Source organism: Triticum dicoccoides, chromosome 3A (genome assembly GCF_002162155.2).
Source record: "Triticum dicoccoides isolate Atlit2015 ecotype Zavitan chromosome 3A, WEW_v2.0, whole genome shotgun sequence".
Lineage (NCBI taxonomy): Eukaryota > Viridiplantae > Streptophyta > Magnoliopsida > Poales > Poaceae > Triticum > Triticum dicoccoides.
In genome coordinates this window covers 505,372,019-505,388,457 of record NC_041384.1, presented here as the reverse complement: position 1 = coordinate 505,388,457, position 16,439 = coordinate 505,372,019, and the positions used below count along the sequence as shown (strand labels likewise).

The 16,439-nt window shown below is 51.0% G+C and overlaps 1 protein-coding gene across 2 annotated transcripts in view; it reads right to left on the bottom strand.

The window, feature by feature from the left end:
- Positions 1 to 16,439, bottom strand: part of LOC119268824 (two pore calcium channel protein 1-like) — a 34,110-nt gene that overhangs the window by 3,414 nt on the left and 14,257 nt on the right. For both annotated transcript variants that reach the window (XM_037550531.1, XM_037550532.1), the window contains exons 11-16: positions 3,708 to 3,780; positions 3,296 to 3,361; positions 2,807 to 2,947; positions 2,092 to 2,149; positions 845 to 952; positions 234 to 297 (exon numbers count right to left, since the gene is read on the bottom strand). In XM_037550531.1, coding sequence (XP_037406428.1) covers positions 234 to 297; positions 845 to 952; positions 2,092 to 2,149; positions 2,807 to 2,947; positions 3,296 to 3,361; positions 3,708 to 3,780 — 510 coding nt within the window. The remainder of the gene's footprint in view (positions 1 to 233; positions 298 to 844; positions 953 to 2,091; positions 2,150 to 2,806; positions 2,948 to 3,295; positions 3,362 to 3,707; positions 3,781 to 16,439) is intronic.

The window sequence follows — 16,439 nt, the reverse complement described above, 5'->3', positions numbered from 1 at the left end:
CCAAGAAGCATACTTTAGTTTGGTTGAACTGGTTCTAGCCTTGTGGGCCATTATCGTAGAGCATGAGGTTTAGGACTGGGTTTTGACCTCATAAGACACATGGAGGTCATTCATTTTTGTTCTAGAATTTTAATAAGAAGAGCACACAGGATACTGGAATGGAAATATTATCGGTACGTATGGTGACTTGACTAAAATTTGTAAAGTAATGCATCCAAAATAGTTAAAATTACCATTCTCCATTTGAAAGAAAGGGAAGCTTTGACGGGAAGGCAAATGTTAGAGTCTCTCCAATAACTACAAGGAAATCATATGTTAGATTACTACAAGAATATAATGTAAGATATACTAGCTTCCATTGAAAAGTTATTAAAGATATGAAATACTCAAACAATAGTACTCCCTCCGTAACCTGATATAAGACGTTTTTTGACACTGTCAAAAACGTCTTATATTAAGTTACGGAGGGAGTAGCTGTTAACTTATTTTCAGTGCATGCATGGAGGAACAATACAGCTCCAGGATAGACAAAAGCTTAACTTTAACAAGAACCATGCATTATATTTCTTTAGATCATACATATTGATTTGTAAGTTGATGACTCTGATCAATGGTGAATCAATTATGCTCGATCATATGTTTTCCATAATCTTGTATACACAATTACTAGATGTAGTTTTCTTTTCTTTTTATGAATCCTATAGAGTTGTGAAAAGGATCTGATTCCTCCCGTTTGAACCAAAATATTCTTAGTGCAGATGTTTTTCTTAACAATACAAGATAAAAGGTATCGATAGAAGAAACTGAATAAAATTTCCTCGAAGAGAACGTGTGATAAACTTACATATAGTCCAAGTAAGCACAAAATCAAATTTGTTTTGGCCTTCCATCCAATAAGCACCAAATCCTAATGAAAATATTTTCAGTGCCATCTCGGCTACATAAATCCATCCTGCAAAATATTACTTCGATTAACATCTCAATATAAATTTTCCAGGAAGATGAAAAAAACATCAATAAAATATGTTAACTGACTGGTGAGGTGCCAACAGGAAAGACGAAAGGGGACAATAATGAAAGAAGTGTGATGTGAAGTCCAAGTGTTGCCGTGCAACACATGCACCAAGCAAATGTGGCGGGGAAGTGTGATTCTGCAGAATACAAGCTAAGGCTAATATGTACTGCCACACTTTTTACTTTTTTAGGCCACTGCTAGCATATGCTCTGGGCATTAATGCACTAAAGTTCTACTAAAAGAGGTGACCTCTAGAACGAGTTCATCTTTCATAACTTAATTTACTTTTGAGAACACATCACTCGAATATATGATACAACTACGATATTGATTCGTTTAAATTCTGATATTCCAATATATAACTTGCTCAAGTTCTGCTCGTTTTGTACCTTACAACCAGTGTGACTAACCAAGGTTCGATATGAATCATGCAGTACACCATTACAGCCTAAACTTGGAGCAACACAAAGATGCTTAAGTATGACATTCCACCGGGATAAAAATGGCTTGCTCAAGTTCTGCTCGTTTTGAACCTTACACCCATTGTGAATTTGTGACTAAACATGCTTCCATATGAATTATGTAGAACACCATTACAGCCTAAACTTGGAGCAACACAAAGATGCTTACATATGGCATTCTACCTGGAAAAGAAACTGCTATAAAAGGGAAAAAGGTTGAGATGGTTTTGGAAGCCAACAAGATGATAATATATGTTATTCAAGTATGTTGGAATCAGATAATGTACACCTTTTATTCGGAAATAAATGACACTTTGGACATAGGCACGGTCTCCATTGTGCAACTTCTACCATTACTTTTCATATAAATATGTCAGAGAAAAAAATAAAATCATGCTATTGCGGTAATATTCTTCACGATAGATCTAATGGTATTATTTTCACCTATCCAATTTCAATATATTAATAGTCAACGTCAGAGAAACATTTGACAGCGTCCTTTCTAGGACATGATATACTTCCCAGCGGAAGTTATATTAGGTATAAATTCATCAGATAAAATCATAATGCTGCTTACATAGAACTGTTGAAACAATGTCACCACAAGATCCTTACCAAGAAAGAACTCTACTTCCTGCCACGTTTCCTGTGAGGAGCTGTTTTCTATATCAAGCTGCAAATATCACATTAGCAAAGAGATTGTCAGGGATAGTTTGCAATTGTAAGTTCAATTGTTTTGATTTTTAGTTGTAAGAGGATGGTGGGTTGCAAACATTTATGCTACCAACTATTCATCACTTAGCAAACATGCACACGAGAGCGGACAATAAGAAATGAAGAAAAAATAGCTACTTCAAACTTCATTTCGATTATTATTTTTGCTCACAAATAGGACTCCCAACAGTTATAACCTTTTCACTTACAAAATACCCAAAGTCCTATAATTAACAAAGCTCATGTCGTGCCAATTTTTAATTAATACCGTTGTTAACAAATCAGGCTTCTTCTCATAAGTTCATCATTTCTAACAAAAAAATATTCCAATTTGGACACCGTAGTTAATGAATAATGCTGCAAACACTTGCTCCCAACTAATGTGAAGAATTGTTTTTTCTTTTACTATATTGGACAAAGAGCATTGATCTTTCTTTTTCACAAAACTTCGGTGCATAAGTTGCGAGAATTGGAAATATTATGGTTCTACCTATCAGATATATGCCCATCATAGATCATATATCATATTTATTGGTCAATCATCATATCACACCACCAAGTATAGCATTTATACAACTGTCGATTCAAAAAATTGTAAATGTAAAAGATTTCATACCGTTGTTTCGATAATGACGGCAACTAGGTTTACCAGAAGAACGAAAATAATAATGTACTCAAACACCCGGCTCCGCACAAAAGATTTCAACCTCCCACAAAGTGGTGAATGGTAGAATGGGAACTTTTCCAGATAAGACGGCTGCAAACATGTGTACAACACTGAGTCAAATAATTCAGAATGTTGGTTACAGTAACACGGTATTAACATAAAATAAATATATATTTAAATTTCAAAGTATTACTACTCCTGGTACAAAATAAATTTATATCCTTGCTAATCAAACCTTTCAAATTTTCACCGTTCATATATTTACACAACAGGCAGATTATGCTTAAAGTCTAATTGCTATTCTTCAATTGCAGTTCTAGAACTTTTACTGAAATACTATATTAAAATTAACAGCCAAAGGTGTACATCAGTAACCGCATCATTTTTGTAACACGGAAAATGTATGGGATCATGAATGCCAAAGTAAGAACAATATACCGGTGGTTCTTTCTGAAATTTTATTGCAATGGTATTGCATAGGTCAGCAAATTCTTCGGAGGTAACCTGGACAAGATAAATAAATTAGAACAAATAGGCACCAAAATCTGAGTTGAAGAGGACTCAGACATGGGCGGTGAGGGAGTACACCCCCGCCTCCCACCAACAAAGCTAAGCTCAGTTCCTTGCAACTATTGACCAAGGTTCAGGCATTTGTAAATCTTAACAGAAACTCTAAATTCAGATTGCAAAATTATTTCTGCGCCAACTCTTGTATTTGCATGTACCATCAGTTGGAGCAAGCAACATTATGAATATGTCATTCTTTCTTCAACACAATACTAAACAATATTGTGTACTTGCTGACTTCACAAAGCAAAACATGCCAACTGAACATAAGAAGAACACATACCTTGAAATCACCACTTCGATCAAGCTCGGCAAAAATTAATTCAAAATCTTCCCTTGAGGTTTTTGGTAAGGACCTACAAAAGTGAAATAAGTTATGTGATAGCCATAGCTGGCAGAGGAGCTAGCAACAAAAGAATATGAAAATATCTCAATACTTGTTTCGTCTCAACTTTGGTATTATCACGTTGCTTCCAAAAAAAGGAGGATGCGGTGCGAACTAAGTATTTTAGGCCAAACTGTTTGATGAACGTAAGCTTTAGATCTTTTACGGAAGTTCGAACTAATAGGGTATTAACTATTGTTCATTCTGTTGTTCGACCAGCGCAAACAGCCTTCGTGCACGGACAACACATTCTGGAGGGAGTGGTTGTCCTACACGAAACTATTCACGAACTCCACTCCAAGAAACTCAACGGAGTTATTTTTAAAGTGGACTTCAAAAAGGCTTACGATAAAGTCAACTGGCCGCCGCCGGCCTCCTAGCTCCCTTAGCCCCCTTCCCCTGCCTCCCTGTCATGGAATCCACCGGTGCCGCCCCTACCGACCGTTGAGCGACCCTTTCCGGCGAGCGCGTGTCCTCTGGCGACCGCTAGCTCAGCTCGGAGAGCGAGTCCTCGACGCGTCCTACAGGGACGTCGCCCTCACCCCACCGGCCCCGGCGGAGTCGCCGGCTGCGAGGGGCCCTGGCCGCACTGCGCCGGCCTCCCGCGTGCCCGCCAGGCAGCGCCTCGGCCCCCGCTCGGAGGTCCACCGCGTCTCTGGCGGAGCCGTGCTCGACGCCGAGGGGTTCCAGCAGCCGCGGCGCAAGAACCGCCGCTGCCGCCGGCCGAGCCAGGATGGCACCCCCAGCCCATCGCCTCCTTGCCGTCGCAGCCCGTCTCCGGAGGAGGTGGCTGGGCTGTGCTTTCGCTGCCTCGACCACCGCCACAGGGTGCACGACTGCACCAACGACGTCCGATGCAGGCGCTGCCTCACCTCAGGCCATGAGTCTCGTGACTGCGACATGCGGCGCAACGACGGCACGCGCCCACACCGTGACACCCCTGGCCGTGACGGCCCAGCGCCGCCCCCTCCCATGCGTCGCCACGCCGCCACTGGCCACCGCCCCACTGCCGCGCCCTGACGCGCCTGTGCGGGTCATCATGGCGCAGTCCACGGAGATGGAGGAGTCCGAGCGGGTTCTTGGCCGCGCCATGGTGGCCTCCATCACCGGCAACAGGCCGCAGGTGGCCGCGGCCGAGGTGGCCGAGCTGCTCCTCCGCTCTCTCGAGCTCTCCGAAGGCGACTTCACCGTGCACGAGCACCACCCCGAGGACTTCCTCATCTTCTTCTCCTCCCTGGACACCATGCGTCGTCTTTGATGGATAAGTCTGTGTACTAGGGTCCTTGTGGGGCTGCAGCACATGGTCCTTGTGGCAGTTAGGAGGATAAAGTCCTGGACCATCAAGGACTGGCTGTTAGGATAGAGTTCTGTTCTTGACCATCAAGGACTGTCAGTTAGCATCTTAGACTAGCATCTTAGACTGGCATCTTAGCAGCATCTTAGCATATGCCTTGGCTGGCTAGCAGCCTATAAATATGTATCCCCAACCCCTCAGGTTGGCATGGCATTGTGTGAGAAATAAACCAACGAAAATTGTCCCAACTCTAGTGTCATCCACAACTATCAATGCTCAGGCTGAAAGGTCTAACAAGTGGTATCAGAGCCAGGTTAACCTGCACCCTGAGCATTTCCTATGAGCAGCCCAAGTCGGTAGCAGCAGCTGCTCCGTCTGCCTCTGGTTACCTTCCTCCCTCCGGACTGTCGAGCAGCAGCTCGTCTTCATCAGCCTCCTCTTCACGCAACAGCCCCCCTGCAGCGAGCCATGTCTGCAGGTCGCTCTCAGCACACGGCTACCTCGAGCATGCGGCGCCGGCAAGAGGCCGAGCGCGCCGTGGCAGAGGAGCGTGAGCGAGCGGCTGTAGCAGCGGCTGCTGCGGCGGCAAGAGTGTCCAGGCTGGCTGCAGCGGAGCTGGCAGCAGCCAGAGCGGAGGTAGAAGCAGCCAGGGCGGAGGTAGAAGCAGCAGCAGCAGCAGAAGCAGCCCGTGAGGCTACGGCGGATGCCAAGGCACTCCGCGGCAGCCCCGGCAGCTCCAGCAGCTCCGCGCCTGCGGACGACGGCGCCGACGCAGATCGCGCCAAAGTGGCGCAGGAGCGGACGGCGCAGTGGGCAGCCGAGCACGCCCGCGCTCCAGGTGGAGGCGCGCACCGCGACGGCGGCTGCAACGACCAGGACCGCGGCCTCTACGAGGTCCGGACTGTGGTCAGGGATGTTGGTTCCAGTGTTGGGTGGCCTACCCTCACTAAAACCAACTACGTCGAGTGGGCCGGGATCATGAAGGTCAGGCTCCAGGTGCGGCGCATGTGGGAGGCAGTCCAGGACAGCAACGTCGACCACCTAGAGGATCGACGGGCGCTGGACACCCTCATCGCCGCAGTCCCGCCCGAGATGCAGTTCTCGCTTTCCAACAAGCGGACTGCCAAGGAGGCTTGGGACGCCATCGCCGCAGCACGCATCGGCAGCGACCGTGCTCGCAAGTCCACCCTGCAGGCACTTCGTAAGGAGTGGGAGAACCTGGGCTTCAAGCCAGGTGAGGACGTTGATGACTTTGCTCTCCGTCTCAACACTCTGCTGCAGAAGATGGTGAAGTTTGGCGATGCCACCTACACCGAGGAGAGAGCTGTCGAGAAGCTTTTTCGGTGCATTCCCGAGAAGTACAAGCAGATGGCTCGCTCGATCGAGTCGTTGCTGGACCTCTCCACGATGACGATCGAGGAGGCGATAGGTCGACTCAAGGTCGTCGACACCGACGAGCCACAGCCCCCCTCGGGGCCCGTCACCACCGGCGGGAAGCTGCTCCTAACTCGGGAGCAGTGGGATCCCAGCCTTGGTGACAAGAAGAAGGGGGAGCCTTCCTCCTCGACGGGCGGCCGCAAGCGTGGCAAGCAGCGTAAGGCGCGAAGAGGCCCCCCGGGCAGGGCACAAGGACGTGCCGAAGGTGACGCCCGTGGAGGCGCCAAGGACGGCGCCGCTGGCAAGCCCAGGCCGGCACAAGACAACAGTTGCCACAACTGTGGCCGGTTTGGCCATTGGGCCAATGAGTGTCGGCAACCACGACAAGGCCAGGCTCACGTCGCACAGGCGAAGGAGGAGGAGACGGCTCTGTTCATGGCGCATGCAAGCATTGAGCTACCCTCGGCGACTCCAGTCGCAAAGGCTTTCATCCACCTCGATGAGCCAAAAGCACACGCTCTTCTCGGCGATGGCTCCGGGAAGGACAAGGCTACGGGGTGGTGCCTCGACACCGGCGCCACCCACCACATGACCGGTCGAAGGGAATTCTTCGCCGAGCTCGACTCCGATGCGCGAGGCTCTGTCAAGTTCGGGGATGCCTCCGCTGTGGAGATAAAGGGCGTCGGCTCCGTCATCTTCACCACCAAGATGGGAGAGCACCGGCTGCTCACCGGTGTCTACTACATCCCCGCGCTAAGGAATTCCATCATCAGCTTGGGACAGCTGGATGAGAACGGCTCACGCGTGCTGATTGAGCATGGGGTCCTACGCATCTGGGATCGCCAGCGTCGCCTTCTCGCCAAGGTGCCCAGAGGTGAAAATCGACTCTACGTCCTTGATGTACAGGTGGCACAACCGGTCTGTCTCGCTGTCCGTCGAGACGACGAGGCGTGGCAGTGGCATGAGCGCTTTGGGCACCTTCACTTTGAGGCCCTGAAGCGTCTAAGTGCCAAGGAGATGGTGCGAGGCCTGCCATGCCTCGACCATGTGGAGCAGTTCTGCGACATCTGCGTACTGACAAAGCAGAGACGACTCCCCTTTCCCCAACAGGCGAGTTTTCGGGCTAAGGAGAAGCTGGAGCTCGTGCACGGAGACCTGTGCGGCCCGGTGACGCAGCCACACCAGGAGGTCGACGCTACTTCCTGCTGCTCGTCGACGATCTCTCCCGCTACATGTGGGTGATGATCCTCGGCAGTAAGGGAGAAGCGGCGGACGCCATCAGGCGCGCGCAGGTTGGTGTGGAGGCGGAGAGCGGCCGCAAATTGCGCGTGTTGCGCACTGACAACGGCGGCGAGTTCACGGCGGCTGAATTCGCGTCGTACTGCGCCGATGAGGGCATCCAGCGCCACTACTCCGCGCCGTACAGCCCGCAGCAAAACGGCGTCATCGAGCGGCGCAACCAGACGGTTGTGGGGATGGCTCGGGCTCTCCTCAAGCAAAGAGGGATGCCGGCTGTCTTCTGGGGAGAGGCGGTGCTAACGGCCGTCTACATCCTCAACCGCTCTCCTACTAAGGCACTCGACGACAGAACTCCGTACGAGGCCTGGCATGGGCGGAAGCCGGCGGTCTCTCATTTGCGGGTCTTTGGCTGCCTTGCGTTCGCCAAGGAGCTCGGCCACATCGGCAAGCTCGACGACAGGAGCACTCCGGGAGTCTTCATCGGCTACGTGGAGGGCTCAAAGGCCTACCGCATCCTCAACCCAAAGACACAACGTGTGCGCACAGCGCGAGACGTCGGGTTCAACGAAGGGCGAGGGTGGCAATGGGACAAGGCGGTGGACGACGGCTCGACGCCGACGTATGACGACTTCATTGTCGAGTACGCTCACTTCAAGGAAGCTGGGGGAGCAAGCAGCTCCTCTTCACCGGGCACGTCTACCCCGGCCCCCAAAACTACATCGACTCCGGCGCCTGCTACACCGACGACACCACAACCAGCGACGCCGCATACTCCAGCCCCGGCGGTCGCCACTCCGGGCTCGTCTTCATCAGCACCAGCTCACGCAGAGCACAACCCGATGAAGTTCGCTTCCCCGCTCACTCACGACGAGGAGCGGGTCGACGCATGGTATGGAGGCGAACCGCTGCGGTACCGTACGATGGATAATGTGCTCGGCGACCAGCCGGTGCCAGGACTGGTGCCACGTGACCTGGAGGCGCAGCTACAGCTCGTGTGTGAAGACGGCGAACCACGGTCCTTTGCAGAGGCCGAGAGAGACGCGGCATGGCGCGCCGCGATGAAGTTGGAGATGGATGCGGTCGAGCAAAACCGCACCTGGGAGCTTGCTGATCTCCCTCGAGGTCACCGCCCAATCACCCTTAAGTGGGTGTTCAAGCTGAAGAGGGATGGAGCCGGCGCCATCATCAAGCACAAGGCTCGTTTGGTGGCCCGAGGCTTCTTGCAGCAGGAAGGAGTCGACTTCGACGACGCTTTCGCTCCCGTGGCACGGATGGAGTCCGTGCGACTTCTCCTTGCGCTGGCTACCCAGGAGGGCTGGCGTGTCCACCACATGGACGTTAAGTCGGCATTCCTCAACGGCGACTTGAAGGAGGAAGTCTACGTGCATCAGCCACCGGGGTTTACGATTCCCGGCCAGGAGGGCAAGGTGCTCCGCCTGCGCAAGGCTCTCTATGGCCTGCGGCAGGCACCCAGGGCGTGGAACGCCAAGCTGGACTCCACGCTGAAGAAGATGGGTTTCGAGCAGAGCCCGCATGAGGCTGCCGTCTACCGACGGGGGAGTGGAGGAAATGCCCTGCTGGTGGGCGTCTACGTTGACGACCTGGTGATCACCGGCACCAAAGATGCAGAGGTGGCGGCGTTCAAGGAAGACATGAAGGCCACGTTCCAGATGAGTGACCTGGGGCTCCTCTCCTTCTATCTAGGGATTGAGGTGCACCAGGACCACTCCGGGATCGCGCTTCGACAGTCCGCCTACGCCAAGCGCATCGTTGAGCTAGCTGGGCTCACCGACTGCCATCCAGCTCTCACTCCAATGGAGGAGAGGCTGAAACTAAGTCGCGATAGCACGACGGAGGAAGTGGATGCTACGCAGTACCGACGCCTTGTGGGGAGCCTTCGCTACCTCACTCACACACGGCCGGACTTGGCATTCTCCGTCGGCTATGTCAGTCGGTTCATGGAGCGACCAACGTCGGAACACCAGCAGGCAGTGAAGAGGATCGTCCGCTACATAGCAGGGACCCTCGACCACGGCCTCCATTACCCTAGGTGCCCTGGGGCGGCACACTTCGTCGGGTACAGCGACAGCGACCACGCCGGTGACATCGACACCAGCAAGAGCACGAGCGGGATCATCCTCTTCCTCGGCAAGTGTCTCGTGAGCTGGCAATCAGTCAAGCAGCAGGTGGTGGCCCTGTCCAGCTGTGAGGCTGAGTACATAGCGGCCTCCACCGCCTGTACTCAGGCGCTCTGGCTTGCTCGACTGCTTGGTGATCTTCTCGTTCAAGACACCAGAACGGTGCAGCTCCTGGTGGACAGCAAGTCCGCCCTGGCCCTGGCAAAGAACCCCGTGTTCCACGAACGGAGCAAGCACATCCGACTGAGGTATCACTTCATCCGCAGCTGTGTGGAAGAAGGGAGCATCGAGGCGAGCTACATCAACACCAAGGATCAGCTCGCAGACCTGCTCACCAAGCCCCTTGGGAGGGTCAAGTTCCTCGAACTTTGCTCCAGGATTGGGATGATTCAACTCTCCCACAAGACGACGTACAAGACTTAGGGGGAGAATGATGGATAAGTCTGTGTACTAGGGTCCTTGTGGGGCTGCAGCACATGGTCCTTGTGGCAGTTAGGAGGATAAAGTCCTGGACCATCAAGGACTGGCTGTTAGGATAGAGTTCTGTTCTTGACCATCAAGGACTGTCAGTTAGCATCTTAGACTAGCATCTTAGACTAGCATCTTAGACTGGCATCTTAGCAGCATCTTAGCATATGCCTTGGCTGGCTAGCAGCCTATAAATATGTATCCCCAACCCCTCAGGTTGGCATGGCATTGTGTGAGAAATAAACCAACGAAAATTGTCCCAACTCTAGTGTCATCCACAACTATCAATGCTCAGGCTGAAAGGTCTAACAGTCTTAATGGTGAGCACTTCATCAGCTCGACTCGGTTCGCTCTGTCGCTGAGGCCATGGTGCAAGCTGGCGCACGCTGGCGCTGGCGGGTTCGAACACCGCCGTCGAGCTCGAGCTCCGCGGCATCCCCGCCCAAGCCTGGCATCTCTCCACCGCCGAGCACATCCTCGGGGAGAGCTGCTGGATTGAGAGGTTGCATCCTCGCACGCGTTCTCGTGAGAACCTGGCGGTCTTCCGCTTGTCTGGCCGCGTGCATGATCCAGCCGACATCCGCCTGGCCGCCATTCTGGAGATTGTCGAATTGCTGCCAGCTCGCGTCCCCTCAGAGGCGTCGGAGATCAGGACACTCATGTACCCCATCTCCATTGCGCTCGTGCGCACCACCCCACTCCAGGCGCTCCCGCCCGGTGTTCAGGGCAACGACGACCCCGGCCGGGGCGGCGCTGGCTACGGGCACGGCCAAGGCCAAGGCCCCGGCCCGGACGGGCGCGACGCCGTGGGAAAAAGCGCAGAAGAACTGATGCTGCACCGGGCGGCCGAGCCAACGGCATGGCCATGGACGCGCATGCATGGCGCGCCTGCGACCGCTCGGGGCGGACCGACGGGCTGAACACGGCAACCTCCTGGCCTCAGCCGGCGTCGGCGGCGGTGGCGCCGCCCGCCCGGCCGTTGAGGGCTGCCATGATGTCGTGGCCAGGTCAGCATGGCCCCACGCACTCTCGTCGTCGTGCTAAAAGAGGAAAGAAAGGGGGAAGAAGGGGCCCGCGCCAGCAGACTTTGGCGACAGGCCAGACGCAGGCAGCTGCCGCTACCGCTGACAGCGCCAGGACGGCTGCGCAGGCGCCTGTTGGAAATATGCCCTAGAGGCAATAATAAAAGTATTATTATATTTCATTATTCATGATAATTGTCTTTTATTCATGCTATAACTGTATTATCCGGAAATCGTAATACACGTGTGAATACTTAGACCACACTATGTCCCTGGTAAGCCTCTAGTTGACCAGCTCGTTGTGATCAACAGATAGTCATGGTTTCCTGACTATGGACATTGGATGTCGTTGATAACGGGATCACATCATTAGGAGAATGATGTGATGGACAAGACCCAATCATAAGCATAGCATAAAAGATCGTGTAGTTCGTTTTGCTAGAGCTTTGCAAGTGTCAAGTATCTCTTCCTTCGACCATGAGATCGTGTAACTCCCGGATACCGTAAGAGTGCCTTGGGTGTATCAAACGTCACAACGTAACTGGGTGACTATAAAGGTGCATTACAGGTATCTCCGAAAGTAGCTGTTGGGTTGACACGGATCGAGACTGGGATTTGTCACTCCGTATGACGGAGAGGTATCTCTGGGCCCACTCGGTAATGCATCATCATATTGAGCTCAATGTGACCAAGGTGTTGGACACGGGATCATGCATTACGGTACAAGTAAAGTGACTTGCCGGTAACGAGACTGAACAAGGTATTGGGATACCGACGATCGAGTCTCGGGCAAGTAACGTACCGATTGACAAAGGGAATTGCATACAGGGTTTGACCGAATCCTCGACATAGTGGTTCATCCGATGACAACATCGAGGAGCATGTGGGAGCCATCATGGGTATCCAGATCCCGCTGATGGTTATTGACTGAGAGCGTCTCGGTCATGTCTGCATGTCTCCCGAACCCGTAGGGTCTACACACTTAAGGTTCGGTGACGCTAGGGTTATGAAGATATGTATATGCAGAAACCCGAATGTTGTTCGGAGTCCCGGATGAGATCCCGGACGTCACGAGGAGTTCCGGAATGGTCCGGAGGTAAAGAATTATATATAGGAAGTGCTATTTCGGGCATCGGGACAAGTTTCGGGGTTATCGGTATTGTACCGGGACCACCGGAAGGGTCCCGGGGGTCCACCGGGTGGGGCCACCTGTCCCGGGGGGCCACATGGGCTGTAGGGGGTGCGCCTTGGCCATCATGGTCCAAGGGCACCAGCCCCTATAGGCCCATGCGCCTAGGGTTTCCCCCTAGGAGGAGTCCTAGTGGTGGAAGGCACCCCTAGGTGCCTTGGGGGGGAGGGAAACCTCCCCTAGGCCGCCGCCCCCCTAGTAGATCTCATCTACTAGGGCCGGCGCCCCCCCTTGGCACCCCTATATATAGTGGGGGAGAGGAGGGACTTCATACACCAGCCCTTGGCGCCTCCACCTCCCCCCGTTACGTCTCTCCCTCGTAGTCTCGACGAAGCCCTGCTGCTGTGACGCCCTGCATCCACCACCACGCCGTCGTGCTGCTGGATCTTCATCAACCTCTCCTTCCCCCTTGCTGGATCAAGAAGGAGGAGACGTCACCCGTCCCGTACGTGTGTTGAACGCGGAGGTGCCGTCCGTTCGGCGCTGGTCATCGGTGATTTGGATCACGTCGAGTACGACTACATCATCACCTTGCAAGCTTCCGCACGCGATCTACAAGTGGTATGTAGATGCAAACTCTCTCCCTAGACTCGTTGCTTAGATGAACTCATAGATGGATCTTGGTGAAACCGTAGGAAAAAATTTAATTTTCTGCAACGTTCCCCATCAGTGGCATCATGAGCTAGGTCTATGCGTAGTTCTCTTTGCACGAGTAGAACACAACTTTGTTGTGGGCGTGGATTTTGTCATCTTACTTGCCTCTACTAGTCTTTTCTTGCTCAATGGTATTGTGGGATGAAGCGGCCCGGACCAACCTTACACGTACGCTTACGTGAGACCGGTTCCACCGACTGACATGCACAAGTTGCATAAGGTGGCTGGCGGGTGTCTGTCTCTCCCACCTTAGTTGGAGCGGAATCGATGAACAGGGCCCTTATGAAGGGTAAATAGAAGTTGACAAAATCACGTTGTGGTGATTCGTAGGTAAGAAAACGTTCTTGCTAGAACCCAATTGCAGCCACGTAAAAGATGCAACAACAATTAGAGGACGTCTAACTTGTTTTTGCAGCGATTGATCATGTGATGTGATATGGCCAGAAGTTGTGATGAATGATGAATTGTGATGTATGAGATCATGTTCTTTGTAATAGGATTCACGACTTGCATGTCGATGAGTATGACAACCGGCAGGAGCCATAGGAGTTGTCATTATTTTTTGTATGACCTGCGTGTCATTGAATAACGCCATGTAAACTACTTTACTTTATTGCTAAACGTTAGCCATAGAAGTAGAAGTAGTCGTTGGCGTGACAACTTCATGAAGACACGATGATGGAGATCATGATGATGGAGATCATGGTGTCAAGCCGGTGACAAGATGATCATGGAGCCCCGAAGATGAAGATCAATGGAGCTATATGATATTGGCCATATCATGTCACAACTATATAATTGCATGTGATGTTTATTATGTATTATGCATCTTGTTTACTTAGGACGACGGTAGTAAATAAGATGATCCCTTATAAAATTTCAAGAAGTGTTCTCCCCTAACTGTGCACCGTTGCTACAGTTCGTCGTTTCTAAGCACCACGTGATGATCGGGTGTGATGGATTCTTACGTTCACATACAACGGGTGTAAGACAGTTTTACACAGCGAAAACACTTAGGGTTAACTTGACGAGCCTAGCATGTGCAGACATGTCCTCGGAACACGGAGACCGAAAGGTCGAACACGAGTCGTATGGAAGATACGATCAACATGAGAATGTTCACCGACGATGACTAGTCCGTCTCACGTGATGATCGGACACGGCCTAGTCGACTCGGATCGTGTAACACTTAGATGACTAAAGGGATGTCTAATCTAAGTGGGAGTTCATAATTTGATTAGAACTTTATTATCATGAACTTAGTCTAAAACCTTTGCAAATATGTCTTGTAGATCAATGGCCAACGCTAACGTCAACATGAACTTCAACGCGTTCCTAGAAAACCAAGCTGAAAGATGATGGCAGCAACTATACGGACTGGGTCCGGAACCTGAGGATCATCCTCATAGCTGCCAGGAAACAATATGTCCTAGAAGGATCGCTAGGTGACGCTCCCGTCCCAGAGAACCAAGACATTATGAATGCTTGGCAGTCTCGCGCTGATGATTACTCCCTCGTTCAGTGCGGCATGCTTTACAGCTTAGAACCGGGGCTCCAAAAGCGTTTTGAGCATCACGGAGCATATGAGATGTTCGAAGAGCTGAAACTAGTTTTTCAAGCTCATGCCCGGGTCGAGAGATATGATGTCTCCGACAAGTTCTACAGTTGTAAGATGGAGGAAAACAATTCTGTCAGTGAGCACATCCTGAAGATGTCTGGGTTGCACAACCGTATGACCCAGCTGAACATTAACCTCCCAGATGAGGCGGTCATTGACAGAATCCTCCAGTCGCTCCCACCAAGCTACAAGAGCTTTGTGATGAACTACAACATGCAGGGAATGGAAAAGACCATTCCTGAAGTGTTCTCGATGTTGAAGTCAGCAGAGGCTGAAATCAAGAAAGAACATCAAGTGTTGATGGTCAATAAGACCACTAAGTTCAAGAAGGGCAAGGGTAAGAAGAACTTCAAGAAGGACGGCAAAGATGTTGCCGCGCCTGGTAAGCCAGTTACCGGGAAGAAGTCAAAGAATGGACCCAAGCCTGAGACTGAGTGCTTTTATTGCAAGGGGAAGGGTCACTGGAAGCGGAACTGCCCCAAATACTTAGCGGATAAGAAGGCCGGCAACACCAAAGGAGCTGCGGAATAAACGGAGACTGGCGAAGGACGAGGTGACGATGCGCGTCGGGAATGGTTCCAGAGTCGATGTGATCGCCGTCGGCACGCTGCCTCTACATTTACCTACGGGATTAGTTTTGAACCTTAATAATTGTTATTTAGTGCCAAGTTTGAGCATGAACATTGTATCTGGATCTCGTTTAATACGAGATGGCTACTCATTTAAGTCTGAGAATAATGGTTGTTCGATTTATATGAGAGATATGTTTTATGGTCATGCTCCGATGGTCAATGGTTTATTCTTAATGAATCTCGAGCGTAATATTACACATGTTCATAGTGTAGATGCCAAAAGATTTAAAGTTGATAACGATAGTCCCACATACTTGTGGCACTGCCGCCTTGGTCACATTGGTGTCAAGCGCATGAAGAAGCTCCATGCCGATGGACTTTTAGAGTCTCTTGATTATGAATCGTTTGACACGTGCGAACCATGCCTCTTAGACCAAGACTCCGTTCTCCGGAACAATGGAGCGAGCAACCAACTTGTTGGAAATCATACATACCGATGTGTGCGGTCCAATGAGCGTTGAGGCTCGCGGAGGATATCGTTATGTTCTTACCCTCACAGATGACTTGAGTAGATATGGGTATGTCTACTTAATGAAACACAAGTCTGAGACCTTTGAAAAGTTCAAGGAATTTCAGAATGAGGTGGAGAATCAACGTGACCGAAAGATAAAATTCTTACGATCAGATCGTGGAGGAGAATACTTAAGTCACGAATTTGGTACACACTTAAAGAAATGTGGAATCGTTTCACAGCTCACGCCGCCTGGAACACCTCAGCGAAACGGTGTGTCCGAACGTCGTAATCGCACTCTATTGGATATGGTGCGGTCTATGATGTCTCTTACCGATTTACCGCTATCATTTTGGGGATACGCTCTAGAGACAGCTACATTCACTTTAAATAGGGCACCGTCTAAATCCGCTGAGACGACACCGTATGAATTATGGTTTGGAAAGAAACCTAAGCTGTCGTTTCTAAAAGTTTGGGGATGCGAAGCTTATGTCAAGAAACTTCAACCTGAAAAGCTCGAACCCAAGTCGGAAAAATGCGTATTCATA